Source organism: Dendropsophus ebraccatus, chromosome 5 (genome assembly GCF_027789765.1).
Source record: "Dendropsophus ebraccatus isolate aDenEbr1 chromosome 5, aDenEbr1.pat, whole genome shotgun sequence".
NCBI classification, from domain to species: domain Eukaryota; kingdom Metazoa; phylum Chordata; class Amphibia; order Anura; family Hylidae; genus Dendropsophus; species Dendropsophus ebraccatus.
This window is the reverse complement of record NC_091458.1, coordinates 99,946,505-99,968,869: the sequence shown is the minus strand read 5'-3', so window position 1 is coordinate 99,968,869 and position 22,365 is coordinate 99,946,505. Positions and strand designations below refer to the sequence as shown.

At 38.9% G+C, this 22,365-nt stretch overlaps 1 protein-coding gene across 1 annotated transcript; it reads right to left on the bottom strand.

Annotated features, from left to right (window-relative positions):
* Positions 1 to 2,920: 2,920 nt before the first annotated feature.
* On the bottom strand, positions 2,921 to 22,176 carry CRLF2 (cytokine receptor like factor 2). The gene is made up of 8 exons (XM_069972377.1): positions 22,099 to 22,176; positions 21,918 to 21,981; positions 16,776 to 16,943; positions 14,514 to 14,656; positions 9,215 to 9,404; positions 9,001 to 9,118; positions 7,124 to 7,208; positions 2,921 to 3,166 (listed from the first exon to the last, which is right to left on the bottom strand). Exons 3-8 carry the CDS (start codon positions 16,843 to 16,845, stop codon positions 2,921 to 2,923), a joined length of 852 nt encoding a protein of 283 aa, XP_069828478.1. The 5' UTR covers positions 16,846 to 16,943; positions 21,918 to 21,981; positions 22,099 to 22,176.
* Between the last annotated feature and the right edge of the window lie 189 nt (positions 22,177 to 22,365).

Sequence of the window (22,365 nt, the reverse complement as noted above, 5' to 3'; positions counted from 1 at the left end):
TTCCATTCTCAATATAAAGGAAGTTGCCCATCTGCTAAAATTTGGGGGATCGGCATTTGTGAAAAGCTGGAAAACAGTAAAGAATAGATAAGAAACAAATCAATGGTTGGCCAACCTCTTATGACACGGTGCTTTTTGGCCTTGTGGCCAATTTTTATTTTTGCATTGATTTTATGTTTGCAAAATGTATGACTAAATATTATTTATGGGGTGTAATTGGGAAAGAAAGGCACTATTTTATAAATTTTGGGGTGGGGTCCATTTTTACACATTTTCACTTTACGGTAAAACTCCACCTACAGATCTGTTTGGTGCAAATGCAGTAATGTAAGGGATATACCACAGCTGTTCAGGGACCCCCCTTGGGGTTGAGGGCCAAGGACAATTTCTCAGGTTAATCCCTACAGTGCCAGTATTTTACCACTGCTTTTGTATTGTGTGGCGAGGTATGCACACAAAAGGGAGGCTCACCCGTCTGTGTCACTTGCCTGCTGCTGAACAAGTGTTGTGGGTGAGGGAGGATTCAGCAGGCCAAGGAGCACAGATTAGTCTGCTGGGCCCTGTCATTCAGGTAAGTCAGACTGACTTAGGATCCTATTGCACTGAGCCATTTTTAACGATTAACGACTAATGATAAACGATCGCAAATGAGATTGTTTAACAATAACCTGAAATCGTTCACCATATTACTCAAAACGATTGTCGTTAGATACAATCATTATTGCAATCGTTACTATGATCGTTTATTCCTTCTGATCCCAACAAAACAATGAACAATGTGCAATTACACTGAATGATTAGGGAAAAAATGCGGAACGATTTTTAGATCATTGCCTGCAATTACACAAAATAATTATTGTTTAAATTTGAACGATATAATGATTTTTCACACGATAATCGCCCCGTGTAATAGGGCCCTTACTAAAATGACAGGACAGGATTGTTCCGCCCCCACAGGGACGCAAGAATCCACCACCTCAGGCAGAATCCTTATTCCGCCTCATAGCAGAGCCAGCTCTGGGTACATAATAGGTCCTTAAGGGGTTAAGTAGTAAATATAATATTAATTATAAAGTGTTTTATGCAACTCTACTAACTCTCTGTGTACTCATATCCTGCAGTCATGTGTTACTCAACTCTATCTGCTCCCTACTTCATGCTGACCTTTTGAATTTATTGAATGCGTAGGTTATTTATGATAAACTTTTTCAACTTAAAACTTTTTTTTAAAATCTATTAGTTAGCTAACTACTTGTTGATTAAAACACATTATTTTAACTTCCAACTTCACCAGACCCATTTTCAGACCCCTCCTAGAGGACCTTAATCATAGTAAAAAAAAAAGGGGGAATGTAACCCCCCACCTCCCTGAACAGCTGAGGGAAATACACCTATCCAGGGCTCTACAATTTCATCCACTATGTTGTCACTGTATACCAAGACCAGTATTACCACTAGTACCTATATACAAGGGACAAATTTCATCACACCATGACCATTATTATTACCACCATACTTTTACAGAATAAAATCCTATACTATACTAAAATGACTATCCCCCTATACTGTGACCATACTGTATATTGGTATATACCAGTTCTACACAGGCTCTACTGACATTTAACCCCCATATAGGCATCCCCCCTTCCCCAGTAAGGAGTATTCCCCATATATGTAATGCCCTGTATGTAGAACCTCAAGTAGATATACCCCCAGTAGGTAGTCCTTGTGGTAGTTGGCCCCTCATGTAGGTAGTCCCCCTAGAGCAGCCCCACACACACACACAACCACCCCCCATTTAGGCATCCCTGCTAGCAAAATGTGTTAGATAGCGTACAATTTTTATCTAGAATACTGTGTGAAAGGGTGTAGCTTTAGAAAGAACAAAGATAGCAGTCTAATCTTGGCACTGTACATATTATATGCCACACTTCAATATGGTGTAAACAGTTCTTTATTACATATATTTAACACATGCAAAAAGCACTTTAACTCTAGAAGGAATTCAAGCAAATGCCCATGATAATGCAGTAGGAACTTCCTCTACCCTTAAATTAAGCATGGGAAGTTATATTGTATAAGGAAGCTATAACTAATCATTAAACAGTATTGCATCACCACAGGCCTTAAAGAGAGTGGTGTTTAAGGGGTTAATGACAGGCTGCAGGCTGCCATTAAATGACGGCCATCCACTCAATTACAACATTGTATGAACAGAGCCTTTCTGTGTTTTCAATCCACTCCTGGTTTTGGTTGCAATATGAGGACCACAATACTGACTAAAATATGCTGTGTGTGAACCCAGCCTAAGTTGACATTTGGTATTGCCAGTACCTCAGCTTTTGATTAGTGGTGGCTGCTGAAGTTAAATGCAGCCCCAGGGAGTCCTGGAAAACATTGGAAACAGACTTTTTTTTCTTTTTTTTTCCGCAGGAACGGTTATATTTTTAGTGTCAATATTTAGTTTACAATATAATGTAGATGTCAAGTACAGATTTGAAGAGATCTCTAGTTTTTCACCTTAATCCCCACAAGAGAGTGTGGGTTTTGCTGCAGGCTAACACCCAGTTTCCAGTTCCCAGGGTTGTCCCCGATTAGCAGCCTGATACTGCACTGATGGCAGGATAGTGGGGAAATTAAAACCTAGCAAAAGCTTCTCACTAGAGATCAGCAAACTTCGACCGAACCAGGGCGTGCAGCATTTGGTTAACGGTGGCTGAAGAAGTTGGATGCAGCCCTGAGGCTGCCGGGAAAACATGGAATACATGACTGTATTCATGTTTTCCAGGACTACTCAGGACTGCATCCAACTTCTTCAGCAACCAAATGCTGAGGATGTAGGTAAGAACATGACCTTCATTCTAGTCTTCTAACCTGCTGTTAGTTTCCCCTTAATATATCTAGACCAAATACCCTATTATTACAGCATTACATACATGCTTTCAGTCATTGTAATGTTCATATTTCCACAGCAAACATTAGAAGCTTCCTCCTGCAGCAATGCAAAGGCAGGTGTAACATTGTCCTCTTGTTCATTGACAACAGACTGATTTCCTGGCATCACCTCAGTTTCCTTCACATACGTTGCTACAGGTTCATCATTCCGCACATCCATCACACATTCTACTTCTTGATGACTGTCAGAAATTGCTGTCTTCATCCATTCCTTAATAATGAGAAACGCAAAAATATTCCAATAAATGTACAGCAAATAATGAGAGCAAACAGGGGAGCAGATCCCTTACCATCCTACATGATGTATTTTTGTGTAATCAGGTAGCCTGACAAATAATTATTATAACACAATGCCCAGGATAATCGAGCGCTGATCTGTTAGGTCAGTGCTCGCTTACTAAGCCTATTAGATGGCTCAGTAGTCGTGCAGGCAGGGCCGTTGCTTTAATCAGCCCTCAGCTTTGCATCACCTATTACATGCAGAGATATTTTTTATATGTTAAAAGGCAACAATCAGCAAACAAACGAAAGTTAGTGATTACAGCGAGTCTCGCTGCTAAGACCCACTGTGATCAGGAGATATAGCCATGGAGAGAGCGTTGCAGCCATGACATTCACTACCTGCCCATATCTCTGTAAAGGCCAATTCCGACAATGTCTATAATTATCAGCTGCCCGAGGAGTGGATCACCCTGCTGTCGTGCTCTTCCCCTGATTATATCTCCTGATCACCTTATGCCTTATGACATTTCAAAAGTTATTTTTAGTGATGGGTATGCTTTAAGAGAACCAAAGAGTGCTATGATGAATGTATTCCCCCTACTGCTTCCATTCAAAGGAAACATTTAAAAAAAATATTTTTTTTTTTAATATTTGAATGTATTTCTTTTATATAACTTTATGAAAGAAATTTTAAAAAGAATATTTATTTGAATGACATGGGTCACAAAGTGCAGTATGCAGTTCTCCCCTATAAGCCTTGTATACACAGGTACAAGACAATAAATAGAGTAAGCAATCACCTAACATGAACTGGAGAGAATGGAACGGATCACCTAACATGCTCTTGAGGGTAGGGTATAAAGAAGAGCACTAGGAACGTGGGAGAAAAGACATTAATAATAGCTATTCAAACTATGCAGAAGCTATGGCATGGAGGTCTGGGCATTTTCTGAGGATGTATACATATATGTTCCATTTACAAAAGTCAGAATGAAAAGGTCAGAACCTTAGATAAAAAATAATGACAAGCCTTTGTCTCTAATATAACCTTCAGAGGAACTGTCTACCACGGTTAAACTTTACATAGATTAGCATCTATCCTTTGCATACTGTATGCGAAACTGAACTTTTTAAAAAAAGAATATCTCCCTTTACATAGATAAGAATCCATCTTGGTGTGAAAATTAACATTATTACATGCGTAAGCATATTTTATTGAGATTGAGTTCTACCTCAGACCTTCAAATCTTTAGAATTCAATGCATTGTGATAAGGCAAATTATATATATATATATATATATATATATATATATATATATATATATATATATATATATGAGCCCTGAAGAGCTTCGGCATTGGACTGTGCTGAAAAGAGGTGGCATGTCACTTTTTTCAGAATGTTTCTCTGCTCCCATGAAAGTCAAAAGGAGCAGAGTTTCCACATTCAAAACAGCACATGTTTTGCCTGTGTAAATGTACCCTAATCGGGAATACTGTATGTTTTGTGATCATGATGGTAGCTAGAGGGGTTAAAAAGACTGCAGTCATGCAAGGCTTTGCTGCATGAGGGGTATTGTAATATTCGTTCCCGAGCAGGCTTCAGCGGCAGTCTCTCTCCATGGAATATGGTGAAGGATGCGCTGTTTTTGCCTGATTTTGTGCATGTATTGTTTTATTGTCTTGCACTGGTCTGAACACTGCTCTATTCCTTTCTTAGAGTGTTGACTGGATTCCACCACACCAGTTTCTCCTGCTGACCTAGTCCTGGGCTGCAGATAGTTAAGCTAATGGTGATTGATAGATCCCTTTACCACTCGCATTCCTTCGTACTAGCCTAGATCTGTGTGGTCTAGATGTCACTGGATTGAGCCAATCTTGCCCCAAACACGGACTCTGACATCACATAAGTATACCTCTGACCTTTCTTTTACAGCTGTCTATAAGTTTTATTTGGCTGGTGTTTTACCTGTTTTGCTATTTTCAAGCTGACCCCCAGCTTACCCTTCTTTGATTTTCCATTTTCTTGCTGACTTGGTACTGTATTTGCTATCTCCGGTTTTGACCTACAGTATATATGCCTGACATCCCTTATTGTGTTTGTCTTGTTTTGTCTCTGTGTGCACTGTTATGTAGAAGGGGACTGTCAACCAGTTGTCGCTGACTGCCTAGGGTCAGGTCGGCAAATAGGTAGGAACAGTTTTGTGGGGCCTAGCTCTAGGGCTCACTGTGGTGTCTTTCCTGTCTGACCTCTCTGGTCTTATGGCCCTGACAGGTATAACTGCTCCTCCACATAAATGATACATTGAAGTCATGGTTTGCTTTGTAGCCCAGAAACATTTAGAGGGTAGTCCAGAGATTAAAAAATATATATAAATTAAAAAAAAAAAAAAAAAAAAATATATATATATATATATATATATATATATATATATTACAGTGGTGCCTTGGATTACCAGCATAGTTAATTCTGGGACCGTGCTTGTAATCCAAATCACTGTTAAACCAAAGCAAATTTTCCCATAAGAAATCATTGAAATGCCGACAAATGGTTCCACACCCCAAAACAATGATTTTTTTTTTTTCATTCTGAATAACAGGTAAAACAAAAGAAACAAACATTTAGAAAGCTGGATATGTCATATTATAACAATCAGCATTTGGAGTATAATGTATAGTTAGATCATAAGAATGAAAAAACAGCAGCAGTTTGTAAATACAGGATGGAGCTGGAGATCCCCATAATGAAGCAGGGCTGCTGTCAGAGGTCTGTGTGGTCACATGACTGCAATGAGGAAGGGGGTGTGTTCAGCTTGGAGCAATCAAGAAGTGAGAATCACAGAGCTGAGCAGGAGGACAGTGACAGAAACTTTTCTATACAGCAGTGTGAATGGCTGAGTGTGAGTGCAGGCACATTATAGCAGCAGCGTGTATAGCTGAGTGTAAGTGCAGGCAGATTATAGCAGGAATAGAGAAGATCTGAAACACAAGGGCTGACAGAGACTGCAGGGAGAAATGAGCAGGGCATATGTGGGCCGAGTATAGCAGCACTCTATGTCCGGGGTAGAGAGGGGTTACAGCTATGAAAAGATTACCTCCATAGTCCTGTTCCCTAATGCAATCTCCAGCCCAAGTGGATCTGCTATATGATTTGGAAGGTGAGGGAGACTTCCTGGGTCAGTGTACAGTGTGGTAGACCCCGCTATGCAGACCTTGCCCCTCCCAGACTTTCCCTCCCACCCAGTACAGGGAGCTCTTAAACCAAAGCAATGCTCTTAAACCAATATATATATATAGATATATATATATATATATATATATATATATATATATATATATAGATATATTTATATTTATATAATTTTTGCTAATACATTGCTTTTATAAAGTAATAATACTTTGTAACTTTATTAAAATAAATGTATACTCTATTTATCTACCATTCAACTTCCATTAAGTGGCAGCAGTAAGGGCCAACATGGGCCCCTCTGCTGCCACCAATGTTTGAGTTAGAAACTGCAGGACTGTCTAAGCCCTGCAGTTCCCAGACCGGTGCCCTGGTCAAGCACTGCCACACATCGCCATACAGAGCAGGGTCCCGATCCCTCTGTGATAGCAATCATCACTTGCTGTGCAGAGGTTGACACACACAACAATCGCATTGGGCAGCCTCATCCCAGGTAAAATAGAACTGAGCTGTAACACTAGGTACCAACTGAGGACAGGTGTTTTGGGAAGAAATAACTATTCATTTTAATGGAACTGAGCTGTAATAGTAGCAAACTGAGGACAGATGTTTTTGGAAAAAATCAGCTATATTTTTCTTAATCCTGCGCAGATACATAAATTATAAGCTAACTTTAATAAGAAACATACTGTACATACAGTATATTGCACTGTATTCATGTATGCTGGATTTATTTTAGATAAATTAAATACATGTTACCTGAAAGTATTCATTGTGGCTGTCAAACAAGTTATGAAATGAATTTTTTGGATCAGGTATTATTGGAAACACACAGTTCTTCATTCTGTTAAGAGAACACCTACATATTTACATTCATTCTGTTAAGAGAACACCTACATATTTACACAAATCAAACCTTATAAAAACCTTGTAGTTTTTATCTATCTCAGACATGGGAGGAATCTTCTTACTAAACTGTGATTTCCTGTCTGTACACTGTACTGAAAAGTGTTATCTGCCATCAGTATGCACAGCACAGAACTGTATAAGGAAATTAATAAAGACTGATAGGAAGTTTATTCTAGCAGGATATATAATGCATTTGGAAAGTCTTCACACCCTTTTACTTTACAATTTGTTCTCTCCATCGTTCTGCACTTTATACCCCATAAGGACAAAGTAGAATCAGAATGTTAGAAATCTTGCATTGACATACAGTACATATTCAGACCATTTACTCAGTACTTAGTTGAAGCCCTTTTGGCAGTGATTACAGCCTCCAGTTTTCTGATGTATGAGGCCACAAGGTTTGTACACCTGGATGTGGGGATTCTTCTCTGTAGATCCTCTTAAGCTCTGTCAGGTTAGATTTGGACTGTCAGTGGACAGTCATATTCATGACTCTCCAGAGATGTTCACTTGGGTTCAGGCCACTCAAGGCCATTTACAGTGTTTTTTTCCTATAAGCCTCTCATAGATCAGTGTTTAGAGAGCCTAGTACACGGATCATTAATTTTATGGGGAGAGCCTGCACAATCAATCACTGGATCATTCAGGTGGCCCTTTCCTGTAATCAGCTGCCAGTCACACACACACACACACACACGCCATTAAACAGGGAGATCAGCTGATGTTTTCTAAGCAGGTCAAAAAGACCCAATCTGCTGATAGATGAGCATTTGCTTGTTGGCTGGATTATCGGCAGCCCTTTTACACAGGGCCACATTTGTCTGTTTGGCTGATAATTGGCCTGTGCTTAGGGTCCTAAGTCACTCATGTGCTGTCTTGGCTGTTTGCTTAGGGTCAATGTTTTGTTGGACGATGAACCAATGGGCCACTCTGAGGTCCAGAGCACTCTGTGTCAATTTTTTTTATATAGAAAAAAAAATGAAATATATATATATAATTTTCTTAATTAGGGCTATATAATCAGGGACAAGCAAGCTGGAAGCCATGTGATGTTGTCCAGCCAATGAAAAGGCCAGTAGCCTTTTCTCTCCCATTCACTGAAGCAGAAGATGCTGAAGAGGAGGAAGAACAGGCTCATGACAACATTGACACAAAATAGCACCAGAAAAAGAGGACGTGGTCGACATGATATTGGTATGTATGTCTTTATTTCACTTCTGGGGTGGGGGCAGCTTGTTAATACACATTACAAATTAATATAATTTTGTAATGTGTGTTAAGTAAGTAAAAAAAGAAAAACCCTGGAGTTGTCCTTTAACATGAGTACATGTAAAAAAAATGCAAGAGTATTAAGACTTTCGGAATGCATTGTCCATCAAGCACCTACTTATGCAGCCAAAATGTTGGTAAGATGTAAGCAGCAAATTTTGGTAAATTGTGATTTAAGGCCTCCATTAAACTGATTTGTTTGTCTGCGCATTTTCTGTAGTGTGTACGTACCCTAATTCACAATACTTATTAATAGTTTGCCAGTTGCAAAGTAAAAACTAATGAGAAGAAATTGGCAAAACATTTTTGATAAAATATCTGGACGATTTATTGGTGTAAATAATATTTAGCAGTTGTCAATTGTATCTAAAATGAGAGAGTGAATTGCGATATAGATATCATTAATTTTAACAAAATTCACAGTAAAATAGCCACTTAGTGCTTATTCATTTACTTACCTTTTCATATTACACCTGAGAAATACTATGAGAAATATTATCAATGTGGAAGTTACTGAAAATAAAATGATGAAGAAGCTGGAGTTCTTCACTGGGGGTGTCGGGACATCACATGACTCTGATAAGGAGATAAGAACAAATAAGCATACTAGATACTTCAAAGCATTAGCACAAAGAACACTGCGGCAAATATATGACCAGTCATGACTCATACCTACTAGTCTGTAATTCTCCATGAAGATGTTATCACTCCAGTCACTGACATATGTTTCAGAAACACAGTACTCTACTGTTGCAAACTGCAATTGTACATTGAAACACCTCTCTGGATCAAGATCTGGGTTGGAAAATGCGCAATGCAATAACGAGCCAATTTGGGAGCATTCTTCAGATGTAATCTTTCTCTAGCAAGAAATGTAAAAGTAACATACTATTACACATTAAAATCTGTCCAGAGAGTGCAAAATAAGTGACATACACTACCGTTCAAAAGTTTGGGGTCACCAAAACAATTTTGTGTTTTCCATGAAAAGTCACACTTATTCACCACCATACGTTGTGAAATGAATAGAAAATAGAGTCAAGACATTGACAAGGTTAGAAATAATGATTTGTATTTGAAATAACATTGTTTTTACATCAAACTTTGCTTTTGTCAAAGAATCCACATTTTGCAGCAATTACAGCATTGCACACCTTTGGCATTCTAGCTATTAATCTGTTGAGGTAAGCTGGAGAAATTGCACCCCACGCTTCTAGAAGCAGCTCCCACAAGTTGGATTGGTTGGATGCGCACTTCTGGCGTACTATACGGTCAAGCTGCTCCCACAACAGCTCAATGGGGTTCAGATCTGGTGACTGCGCTGGCCACTCCATTACCGATAGAATACCAGCTGCTGCTTCTGCTGTAAATAGTTCTTGCACAATTTGGAGGTGTGTTTAGGTCATTGTCCTGTTGTAGGATGAAATTGGCTCCAATCAAGCGCTGTCCACTGGGTATGGCATGGCGTTGCAAAATTGAGTGATAGCCTTCCTTATTCAGAATCCCTTTTACCCTGTACAAATCTCCCACCTTACCAGCACCAAAGCAACCCCAGACCATCACATTACCTCCACCATGCTTAACAGATGGCATCAGGCATTCTTCCAGCATCTTTTCATTTGTTTTGCGTCTCACAAACGTTCTTTGTGATCCAAACACCTCAAACTTGGATTCATCCGTCCACAACACTTTTTTCCAGTCTTCCTCTGTCCAATGTCTGTATTCATTTGCCCATCTTAATCTTTTTCTTTTATTGGCCAGTCTCAGATATGGCTTTTTCTTTGCCACTCTGCCCTGAAGCCCAAAATCCCGCAGCCGCCTCTTCACTGTAGATGTTGACACTGGTGTTTTGCGGGTACTATTTAATGAAGATGCCAGTTGGGGACCTGTGAGGCGTCTGTTTCTCAAACTAGAGACTCTAATGTGCTTATCTTCTTGCTTAGTTGTGCAACGCGGCCTCCCACTTCTTTTTCTACTCTGGTTAGAGCCTGTTTGTGCTGTCCTCTGAAGGGAGTAGTACACACCGTTGTAGGAAATCTTCAGGTTCTTAGCAATTTCTCGCATGGAATAGCCTTCATTTCTAAAAACAAGAATAGACTGTCGAGTTTCAGATGAAAGTTCTCTTTTTCTGGCCATTTTGAGCGTTTAATTGACCCCACAAATGTGATGCTCCAGAAACACAATCTGCTCAAAGGAAGGTCAGTTTTGTAGCTTCTGTAATGAGCTAGACTGTTTTTAGATGTGTGAACATGATTGCACAAGGGTTTTCTAATCATCAATCAGCCTTCTTAGCCAATGAGCAAACACATTGTACCATTAGAACACTGGAGTGATAGTTGCTGGAAATGGGCCTCTATACACCTATGTAGATATTGCACCAAAAACCAGACATTTGCAGCTAGAATAGTCATTTACCACATTAGCAATGTATAGAGTGTATTTGTTTAAAGTTAGGACGAGTTTAAAGTTATCTTCATTGAAAAGTACAGTGCTTTTCCTTCAAAAATAAGGACATTTCAATGTGACCCCAAACTTTTGAATGGTAGTGTACACTATGGTGCCCATTGACACCAGAAGATAAACCTTAATCTTAAGGGTGCCTTCACACGTGCCATATCGCTGCGTATTTAACGCTGCGTTTTTATCGCTGCGTGTTTGGTGCGATTTTTACATGTGAGTTTTGATTTTCACATGATTTTCATGTGAAAATCAAAACTCGTATGTAAAAATCGCACAAAACATGCAGCGTTAATTACGCAGCGATACGGTACGTGTGAAGGCACCCTTAGGGATTTCTATTATTCTATTGGCTTTCCTTGTAGACCACTAATGTGAAAGCTGGTCTTTGTTTTAGGTAATGTAGCTGATCGTGACTTTAATTTTTTGTCTAAGTTGGGGAAAAATGTTGGTGACTTGAAATGAATATACATGTGGTCCATTATATTGGTTTGTCAAGTCCATTTGCTATTGCTTACAATGACCTAAAAAGGGGCCTATGAAAAGGGTCCGCTCTTTAATATGGGAAAGGATGCTATTAACGTAACTCTTGTTGTTACATACAATAGGATGGTCCAAAGTCTATTAACTAAACATGACATATAGTTATATACAGTATCTTAGTTCTATATCTTAGTATCAGTGAAACTCAATGTCTCCTTTATGTTAGTTTTTTTCTTGCTAATCTCTCACTGTTGACTTAAAACACTGGCAGTCTATGATTGGTCAGTGCAGGCATCGGTACTGTCTATTTCCAGCTGTTTTTTGAATCTCTTCCATTACGCAGCATACAGCTCAGTGAAGTTTTGTGCCGTACCGCACTGAGCACTGGAACATTTTTGTTTTTTCCTTGTGTAAGATGAACAGCCAGCTGCAAGAAAGTGTAAGAGTTACTGATATAATATCTAGAATCAGATAAGCAAATAAATGCTGACAATAAGGGAAACCGCAGTGATGCCACATGTGAGATGATAAGATAAAGGTAAAAAAAATATATATATAGAATAAATAATATTAAAATGTGTATTCTAAGCCTTTTATGGGTGCAAGTTCTTATAGTACCTCTCCATCTTATTAATAAAACGGAACTTGTTAATAAATGATGTTTTTTTTATTGTGACCATATTTTCACCTGTTAGAGCAGCAGTCTGTGCTCCTGTTCTTTGTTTCTGAACAACTTACCCTACAAACAGGAAAGTTGGCATCCCTTCACCAATCATATATTTCAATTGTGTGTATTGTGTATTCAATATTGTGTATGCTGTGATTATTAACCTTTCTGTTTCTATGTCATTATACACTGATACACAGGGGAAGGTATTTTTACTCTGAGGAAGGGAGAGAGCTAAAAGCACTTTGCTTAAGGAAATGATTTGGTTTAATGAAGGGCACAGTGTGAATAAGGTCATCTTTTTTGAAGTCATGCGTGCAATTTTACTTCAGTATATTACGACTCTTCTCCCGATAAGATTGGGTAACGATAGATATGATCACGCCCGGTGAGTTCTGTGCACAAGCCCTTTTTTCATTCTTTAGGGCTCATGAACAGAACTCATTCAGTGGTCGTATCCATATAGTGTAGATACCCAATCTTGTGGTGGCAGATCAGGTGAAGATTCAGAATGTCAGGTACGCTTTAAAGACAAAGACACTTCTAGCCTTATAGCCCACAGGATTATTTTTATTTCTTTTTACCCAACTGCATTTTGTCAGGCTGTTTGCAGAACTTTTGATGCTGTTGGACTCTCATAAAAACAGAACATGTCCCCAAAAAGACTTACAAGCTTTTCTGTTCTTTTTTATTTATTTTTTTGAGTGCTGCCTCTTCAGAAATGATTTTTGGTTGGATATGTTTGGGACTTTTATTTGGAGTTGGTCCCTCCATGTCATAACTCTGACACTTGGGATTGTCAGCTGTACAAAAAAAATGTACATGCTCCATAATCTATCATTTTTATTGGTATTATGTTGATGTGAATGACATTTTTTATCACTTTTCAGTTTTGTTTTGTTTGTTTGTTTGTTTTCAGATATAATAAAAACTATTTAGCAATCCTGGTGTTTTTTTTCTCTTTTTGTTAATGCTGTTCATCGTGGGGAAATCGTGTGGAACATTGATATATTTTACTAGATCGAATAATTCTGCACACTATACCAAATATGTTTATTTTATTTTATTTACATATTTTATTTGTATAATGGGAAAGGGGGTGATTTAAACTCTTATTGGGGGAGCTGTCATCCCCACCCATGGCTGCTTGCTCCCCCTATGTCATCTCTTCTTGCCAGCTCCTCCTGTCCCTGCTCTGTCCAGGGCATGTGTTCCTATCTCCTTGGGTGCGTACGCACCGGACAGAGCGGGGACATAAGAAGCCAGCAAGAAGAGGCGCCGCAGGGGGAACCAAGCACCCGCAGTGAAAGGTACATGGTTCTCCATGGCACTGAACACACAAGACCATAAAGCGTGTGACCCTTAAGGCCCTATTACACCAACAGATCTGACGACAGATTATCTGCCAAAGATTTGAAGCAAAACCCAGGAGTGGATTTGAAAAGAGGAGAAATCCAGTCTTTCCTTTATGACCTGATCTCTGATTATAGTCTGTTCCTGGGTTTGGCTTCAAATCTTTGGCAGATAATCTGTCGTCAGATCTTTTGGTGGAATAGGGCCTTTAGGGTCCGTTTACACAGAAAGATTATCTGACAGATTATCTGCCAAAGATTTGAAGCCAAAGCCAGGAATGGATTTGAAAAGAGGAAAAATCTCAGGCTTTTCTTTATGACCTGATCTCTAATTATAGTCTGTTTCTGGCTTTGGCTTCAAATCTTTGGCAGATAATCTGTCAGATAATCTTTCTGTGTAAACGGACCCTTATCCTGGTCCAATGGGTGTCGCAAGCATTATGGCATCTGGTGTGTTTGTCACCATGGAGGCCCGAACTTTGGCTCTAAGCGCAGAATTCACCTCTGATCCAGCAGCAGCTCCTCATGACAGGTACACTGTTGCCATCAAACTCATCTTCAATCCCAGAAGCTGCAGCATAGTCCAGTTGGGTTCCTGCTGCTGACAGTGCACAGTGCCTATGTGATCAAAGTGCACTAATAGTCTGGCACAGGTTCTCTGAGAACATCTGACTATATTGTACTATTATGACATAGGTCATCAAGAGGATAATATGTAATGACAGAAAATAATAAGCTTGCTAGCTTTTCTGCATTCAAAGAGAAAATTAAATATGAACTGAAGCCTAAACTTAACTGTATTTCAAAGGACATAGTAGGAAGTAATAGAATTAAAGTGTATGTCCAATCATGACTGCAGCCAAACGTTTGAAAGGGAGATGCAGCTTAGAGAGAAGGCAGCCCGTTCACTAAGTAGTTATATACTACCAGTAGTCTCTTCTACAAAGGTAGCAACATTATAATGATGTGTGCAACTAGGATATTGAAATATAATATATTAATTACCCCTTACCAGCCAATGCATTTCTTTGCTGACTTTCATTTGCAAAGCAAGTTTAAAGCAATCTCTACTCATATCCAGCGCAAACTGAACATCGGAAGTTTGAATCACCATCTCATCACCCTGCCATGTCAAATTCACGATCATTGGGGGACCTGCATAGTTAAAGTATGGAAAATTATATAAAAATGTTTTGTACTAATACAAATAAGAATATATAAAAAAAAAATATATATATATATATATATATATACGCGTTTACGCCAGAAGATTCAGCCCCTTTCTATGTGAGGACAGTTTTTATACCTTACTTTATTATAGATTTCTTGGTGCTTGGTCCAATGAAAAATGCTTTTTATTGTTGGTGAAATGTGCTACCTGGGAAGGGCTTCACAGCTGCTGTGACACTTGGTTCCACCCATATTGCCCACATAGGCCCCGTCCCTCTGTAACATGATTGTAGTCTAGGCCCCGCCCGGTCAGTGGCGGATGGAATGGGCCGTTCTAGAGGTCTAGGGCCCACCCCTTCTAGGTTGGCCCATTCCAATGGGGGGGCCTAGATAGCGATGACATCACTGAGGGGCAGGGCCTATGGAGCAGATTTGGGCAGAGCCAATCCACCAACGATGAAAAGCATTTTTCATTGGACCAAGCACCAAGAAATCTATTATAAAGTAAGGTATGACTATCACTTTAAATTTAGAGATGAGCGAACCTCGAGCATGCTCGAGTCCATCCAAACCCGAACTTTCGGCATTTGATTAGCGGTGGCTGCTAAAGTTGGATAAAGCCCTAAGGCTATGTGGAAAACATGGATATAGTCATTGGCTGTATCCATGTTTTCCAGACAACCTTAGAGCTTTATCCAAGTTCAGCAGCCCCAGCTAATTAAATGCCGATCGGATGGACTCGAACCCGAACCCGGTTCCCTCATTTCTATTTAAATTCAAACGATTTAATGATTTTTTAAAAGGCCCTTAAGGCTACATTAGACTTCTCATCAGGATTCTAGAAACTACTTTTTTTTATCTTTGTAGTCCCTTTCAGCAGCGAGATATACGCCTTTTTGTTAGTGTGTAAATAAGGTTCAAAAGCCCAGGGGGCATTCCCCAGCATGGTTAGAGTCAAATCAGGGGCAGAATAAATAGTTATATTCAGTGACTCATAGGTGATGTCTTCTCTTTCATTCATTTTCACTTTCTTGTTTATCCGGCCCAGGCCCTTACAAAGATGTTTTCCAGTCATATCTTACATTTATAGAGTTTCCTGCTCAAATGTCTCTGAATCCTTACCCTATACACCAGCTTCCTCTATTGTCACAAAATGCCACATGTGTGATCCCTGATCTGAATAATTATGCCACCATGACTCCTTAAAGGAGTTGTCTTATTCATCTACAAAAAAAAATACAGCCTGTATAATCAGAAAATAAAAAATATGCTATACTGACCTGTCAATTTCCCTCTCCCTGAAGAGAGAGTGCGCCTGTATACACTAAATTCAATCACTGGTCTCAGCAGTAGATTGCACAAGATCCAGAAGCCAATGATATTGGGCATCTAATATCTGCAGAGTAGTAAACAATAGCGGCACAGAGGACCAGAGTGGCAACATTGGACATGGCAATAATAAAACAGATGAGTATAATACATTGAAAAAACTAATAGTGCTACTGTACTTCCTGACATCATTTCATTGTGCCACTTTACCCCCTTAAGTCATTTAAGGATGCCACTGTCCCCCTACTAAACTGTGGTAACATCCCCTAATGAACTGTACCACTGTCCCAAATAAATGTTGGAAATTCCATTGGAAATTTGTTGATAAACTTGTAAGTCCTCTAATGTCCAAAAAAAAGAAATAAAAGAACGCTTGCCAAATAATGGCACAATAAATTATACATTTTCAGATCATTTATGTGGCATAACTATCTTTCTTACTAGCAGAAAATTTCAGATTTTTGCTGATTTTTCAAAATTTTCACAAAAGTTTTCACAAATAAACACTGAATGTATTGTTCAAAGTTTACCACTAATTTACAATACTATGTGTGTCGCAATAAGGGACTGAATCCCTTGGCTGAGCACTGTACCCATATGACTCACCAAGTACAGTAGTGAACAGTCAATAGTGTTTAAAGACTACAACCTGTATACAAATAGCCCAAGCAGAGACTAAAGTAGCCCATTATCCAAATGTAGTCAACCATTTTTATAATAAATGTATACTATATGAAACACTAAACTTCTCACAAGTCGGCAAAACTTTACTTACCTTTAAATCTACTTTGTTGAGCCTGCACAGACTCAGCCAAAGCAACACACAAGAGGGACAACAACATCATGTTCTGCAAATGGTAATGTTGATGTGTCACACGTGAAGCAGGGCAGATTGTGCGGCTCACAACACTGGGAAAAATGTCTTTAATGATGAGGAAAGAGTCTGAGGAAGTGACAACAGGAAAGAACTCTAAACAGATTTATACAAGCCATTTGTGGCAGTGCAAAGATCAAGATAAAAAAATATCTATGTAATGCATTTTTCACCTACAGTTCACTTAGTTCAAAGATGATTATTACTGATGGCATGATAGAAGATATGATGTCACTGCATTAGTGTTGTGGAAATTTAAAAAACAATTCCTACATCCTGATATAATAGTATAGTAAATGGGTTATCCAACGCTGCTAAAACATGGTCACTTTCTTCCAGAGACAGCTCCACTCTTGTCTCCAGCTTGGGCGGAGTTTTGCTGCTCAGTTCCATTGAAGTGAATGGAGCTTAATTGCAAACCGCACCTGGAGACAAGAGTCATGTTGTCTCTGGAAGGAAGTGGCCATTTTTTGTAGCACTGGATAACCCCTTTAAGGGCATTGGGTAGTTGAGACACCTTGACGCACTATTACCCTAACTGATCATGCCTTCACTCCCACTGTGCCTACACAATCACTGGTGAGAGAATGGCCATATTACACAATGCCACCCCAGCTGCCATTAATCTCTGGTACCAAAAGTTAACCCTTTCAGCACCATAATCATCCCTTAACGTATAATCTAATATCAAGGGACTCTCTTGTAGCTATGATTGTCAGCCTAAGCTATATGATTGCCAGGGCTGGCTTCACTATGACGATAGCTTTGGACCAGACAAGGGTACAAGGGCTGTCTATTGCCTACCAATCTTAAAGTCCAATAGGAACCTGTGAATATTTTTATGCATAGGCATAAGGCTAGGTTCACACTATGTAACTGTGCGGCTGTATTTTTTATGCGGCTGTAAATGTGCGGATGAAACTACGGCCGTGGGAAAAAATAGACATGCGGCTCAAAACATACGGTCATTTACTTGGAAATCTGGTTCAACTAAAAATAACAAATAAAATCTTAAGAAAGTGATGCAAACACCTCTGGATGCATCTGGGAAAGCAGGGAAACAGTTTACATGAATTGCTATTACCGGGGTTTGCGATCCTTTGCACTAATGCCGATGTCCCTCATGGTTAATCTATTAAAATAATAAAACACATTTTCGTTGTAATAAAGTGCCTTTTGTTGTTCAATAATTAAATTTAAACTAATCCATCATTTTAAAATTAAATATACTGTTAAAATAAATATATACATAAATAAATGTATATTTATATATATATATATATTTATTTTTTGACAGTATATTTAATTGCACAAAGATGGATTCGTTAGAATTAAATTATTGACCAACGAAACTGAATTTATTTCAACGAAAATGTGTTTTATTAATTAAATATTAATTAGTACAGGAAGCTCCATAAGCCGTTAATTCATATTGCCGGCAAAAGAGCATTCTGTACTAATCAACACTTTACTTTAATGAAAACATCAAATGTTTCTTCTAATTATGTTATCACAATAGCATTATTAGAAGAAACATTTAGAATTATATGTGCGCTCAGCTGATTGGCTGTTCGGCTCAGCGCACATATAATGAGCCGGTCCGCAGTACAGTGACTCCATTGTGCTGCGGACCAGCGAAGAGGACACATCGGGGTGAGTATAGAGCTCTCCCCACCCCCTCCCCAGCACTGCACCCCTCCCAGCAAGGAAGGGGGGTCAGTTAACCCCTTCCTTGCTGGGATGGGTGCAGTCTGACATCAGTCTGGCCCCCAAGGGGTTAAGGGGGATGCAATACATCCTCCCTTAACCCCTTGGGGGCCAGACTGTAAGCAGTGATCTGTAAAGATGCTGCATACTGTAAGGAGCACAACACCGCTCATAATGATGGGTGTTGTGCTCCTGTTTGTGTGTTTTTTGTGTGTTTCTCCCTTTTTGTTTTTCAGATATCGGTATCCTGTGGATTACGTCGGATTCCGTGGACTACGTCGATGACCAGCGTTTTTTTAATGGTTTTTTTTAATAAAATGGTCAATGAGGGGTGTGGGGGTGTTTTTATTTGAATAAAAATTTTATTTAACTTGTGTCTTGTCTTTATTTCTTTACTTTATAGACTTAGTAGTGGAAGCCGTCTAATAGACGGAATCCATTACTAAGTTGGGGCCTAGTGTTAGCCGGTATAAAATGGCTAACACTAACCCCCTATTATTACCCCAGTACCCAATGCCACCAGGGGTACTGGGAAGAGCCGGGTGCCAGTGGTCCCGGAGCGTCAAAATTGGTGCTCCTGGACCGGGCGGCAGCAGGCTGGTAAGATTTAGGCTTCCACTACTAAGTCTATAAAGTAAAGAAATAAAGACAAGACACAAGTTAAAAAAAAAATTTATTCAAATAAAAACACCCCCACACCCCTCATTGACTATTTTATAAAAAAAAAACAAATAAAAACGCTGGTCATCGACGTAGTCCACGGAATCCGACGTAATCCCCAGGATACCGATATCTGAAAAACAAAAAGGGAGAAACACACAAAAAACACACAAACAGGAGCACAACACCCATCATTGTGAGCGGTGTTGTGCACCTTACAGTATGCAGCATCTTTACAGATCGCTGCTTACAGTCTGGCCCCCAAGGGGTTAAGGGAGGATGTATTGCATCCCCCTTAACCCCTTGGGGGCCAGACTGATGTCAGACTGCACCCATCCCAGCAAGGAAGGGGTTAACTGACCCCCCCTTCCTTGCTGGGAGGGGTGCAGTGCTGGGGAGGGGGTGGGGAGAGCTCTATACTCACCCCGATGTTGTCTCTTCGCTGGTCCGCAGCACAATGAAGTCACTGTGCTGTGGACCCGCTAATTATATGTGCGCTGAGCCGATCAGCCAATCAGCTGAGCGCACATATAATTCTAAATGTTTCTTCTAATAATGCTATTGTGATAACATAATTAGAAGAAACATTTGATGTTTTCATTAAAGTAAAGTGATGATTAGTACAGAAAGCTCTATTGCCGGCAATATGAATTAACGGCTTATGGAGCTTCCTGTACTAATTAATATTTAATTAATAAAACACATTTTCGATTAAATAAATTCAGTTTCGTTGTTCAATAATTTAATTCTAACGAATCCATCATTGTGCAATTAAATATACTGTCAAAAAATAAATATATATATAAATATACATTTATTTATATATATTTATTTTAACAGTATATTTAATTGCAAAATGATGGATTCGTTAGAATTAAATTATTGACCAACGAAAGGGACTTTATTACAAAGAAAATGTGTTTTATTAATTTAATATATTAACTATTAGAGGCATCGGCATTCGGCATCATTGCCGGCTATTTTTGAAGTACTCCGTACGGACCGCCTGTCAATCCACGGCAGCGTTTCCAGCCGCAATCAATGGTCTTGTTCATTTTTTACGGGTCCGTTTACGATCGGGCCGTAGATTCAGACATAGTGTGCACTGTGCAGCCGTATATCCTATACTTTCCAGCGTACACATGAACCACCAAAAATACCGCCGCACAATTACAGCCGCAAATACAGCCGCACAGTTACATAGTCTGAACCTGGCCTAATACTGTATACTTACATACATACAGATATACAGTACATAAGTATATTGTGAGCAGTATTGTGAGAAAAAAATATATACATAAAAATACAAATTATATATAAAAAATGCATTTCACTTATTAATATTATTTATGTATTTTATTTATTATTTTATTTTTTTCCAAAGATGAAACCAAAAAGTAAGGAGTGCCAGTGGGTCCAGTCTTGATCCCAGACTAGCAGTATATATAAAAAAGATGCCAAACAGCACTCAAAATTTGCTTTTGCAAAAAGTTTGGTGTACTTTAATCCATCAAAAGGCAAATAAATTAACAAACAGGTGCAGCACAGCAAACCAATGCAATGTCTCCACAGCATCACACCATCATTTTCAAGCATGTTATGACATAGTCAGTGCTTTAAATATACATAATACAGCTTCGCATTGGCTATACGAGTGATTAATTAGGCAAACATATGTGAACCACATTATCAAAGTGTTTGTGTCAGCACATGTGCATAGCAATCCTCTTACAAGTATTAGAATCATAAGAGGTTCAAACATTGTGACCCTCTGTATTATATAATCAAATCTGTAAATAATCAACTTGAAAATGCTTTTACATTAAAGTCATGTTCATATATAAATCCTACATAATTACAATCAACGATTTGTGAGGACGCCATGTTGCTCACTAACAAGGTTTTTGTGCATGCTCATATTACAATATGCTGTTGGTCCACATGACAAGAGAGGTGTGTCTACAATGGTCATGTGGTCCTTTCATTCATAAAATATGCATACTATCTGCTGTTACATAGTACCAAAACTGCTGCTTCTGAACACAGTGAATCAGTTATTCACTTTTGTGCTAATGTGGGCTGACCACATTATGGCCATGTTCACACGTCAAAAATATTGAAAAAGCGGACGATTTTCATATTCAAAAAAACGTCCGTTATTGACACGATTTTACTGACTGCAATTGCAATGCATTGAAGTCAATGGAAAGACGGATGTCCAATGCACACAATGCATTGAGTAATGGACATTTTTACCGCGGACGGCAAAATAATTAACATAATCATAATTTTCGGTCGTCTTTGCAAACAGCAGATGCTTTTTATTAGTTGTTCACAGTTTTTCTTTTATCACCGTTCTTTCTCCGTTTTTACTATAAAATTCAATGGACTTTTCAATTAAGCCACACCCATAGAACAATTAGTAACCCAAACTAGAATAATGTACCAACAGCCATCATTGCAAGGGGAGGCCCAACAGCTAAATGACATCCATTATTTTAACTCAAAATAACGGACGCCATTTTAACCGGATGCAGAAAAAACGTTGTGTGAACATAGCCAAACAAAGATTCCATTATACTGGGCCTACAGCAGTGAGTCTCTCCGATTAGAAAAGGCAGAACCCGTGTAGTAACCAGTACCTATACCATCCATCAATATTACATGAGGATGTACCTCATTGATCCAATGTGACAGTCAGGAAACTACATCTGTTTTGGACCATCTTGTATTTCATTATCTGCAAGTAACAAGATAACAGAAATTACAGAGTAATTTATTACAGAATAACAGAGAATATTTAGAGAAATAATATTGTAACTACATTTTGCTACATCAATATTCTGTAACCTCTTACTCTACGACTAAATGGACATTCTCCAAGAGACATGACGCAAGCTCCCCTAAATATACTATTAGACACATGGGGAGATTTATCAAACATGGTGTAAAATGAAACTGGCTCAGTTGCCCCTAGTAACCAATCAGATCCCACTTCTCATTCCTCACAGACTCTTTGGGAAATGAAAGGTGAAATCTGATTGGTTGCTAGGGGCAACTGAGCCAGTTTCACTTTACACCATGTTTAATACATCTCCCCCTATGACCCAAATATAAACTGGTG

Excerpts from the sequence above, each read along its gene's own strand:
- CRLF2 (XM_069972377.1), bottom strand. The coding sequence starts at position 16,845 with ATGATGTTGTTGTCCCTCTTGTGTGTTGCTTTGGCTGAGTCTGTGCAG. Across the intron at positions 9,119-9,214 it reads GGAGAATTACAGACTAGTAG|AGTCATGTGATGTCCCGACA; the intron begins GTATGAGTCATG and ends TCTCCTTATCAG. Across the intron at positions 3,167-7,123 it reads GCCACAATGAATACTTTCAG|GAATGGATGAAGACAGCAAT; the intron begins GTAACATGTATT and ends CTCATTATTAAG.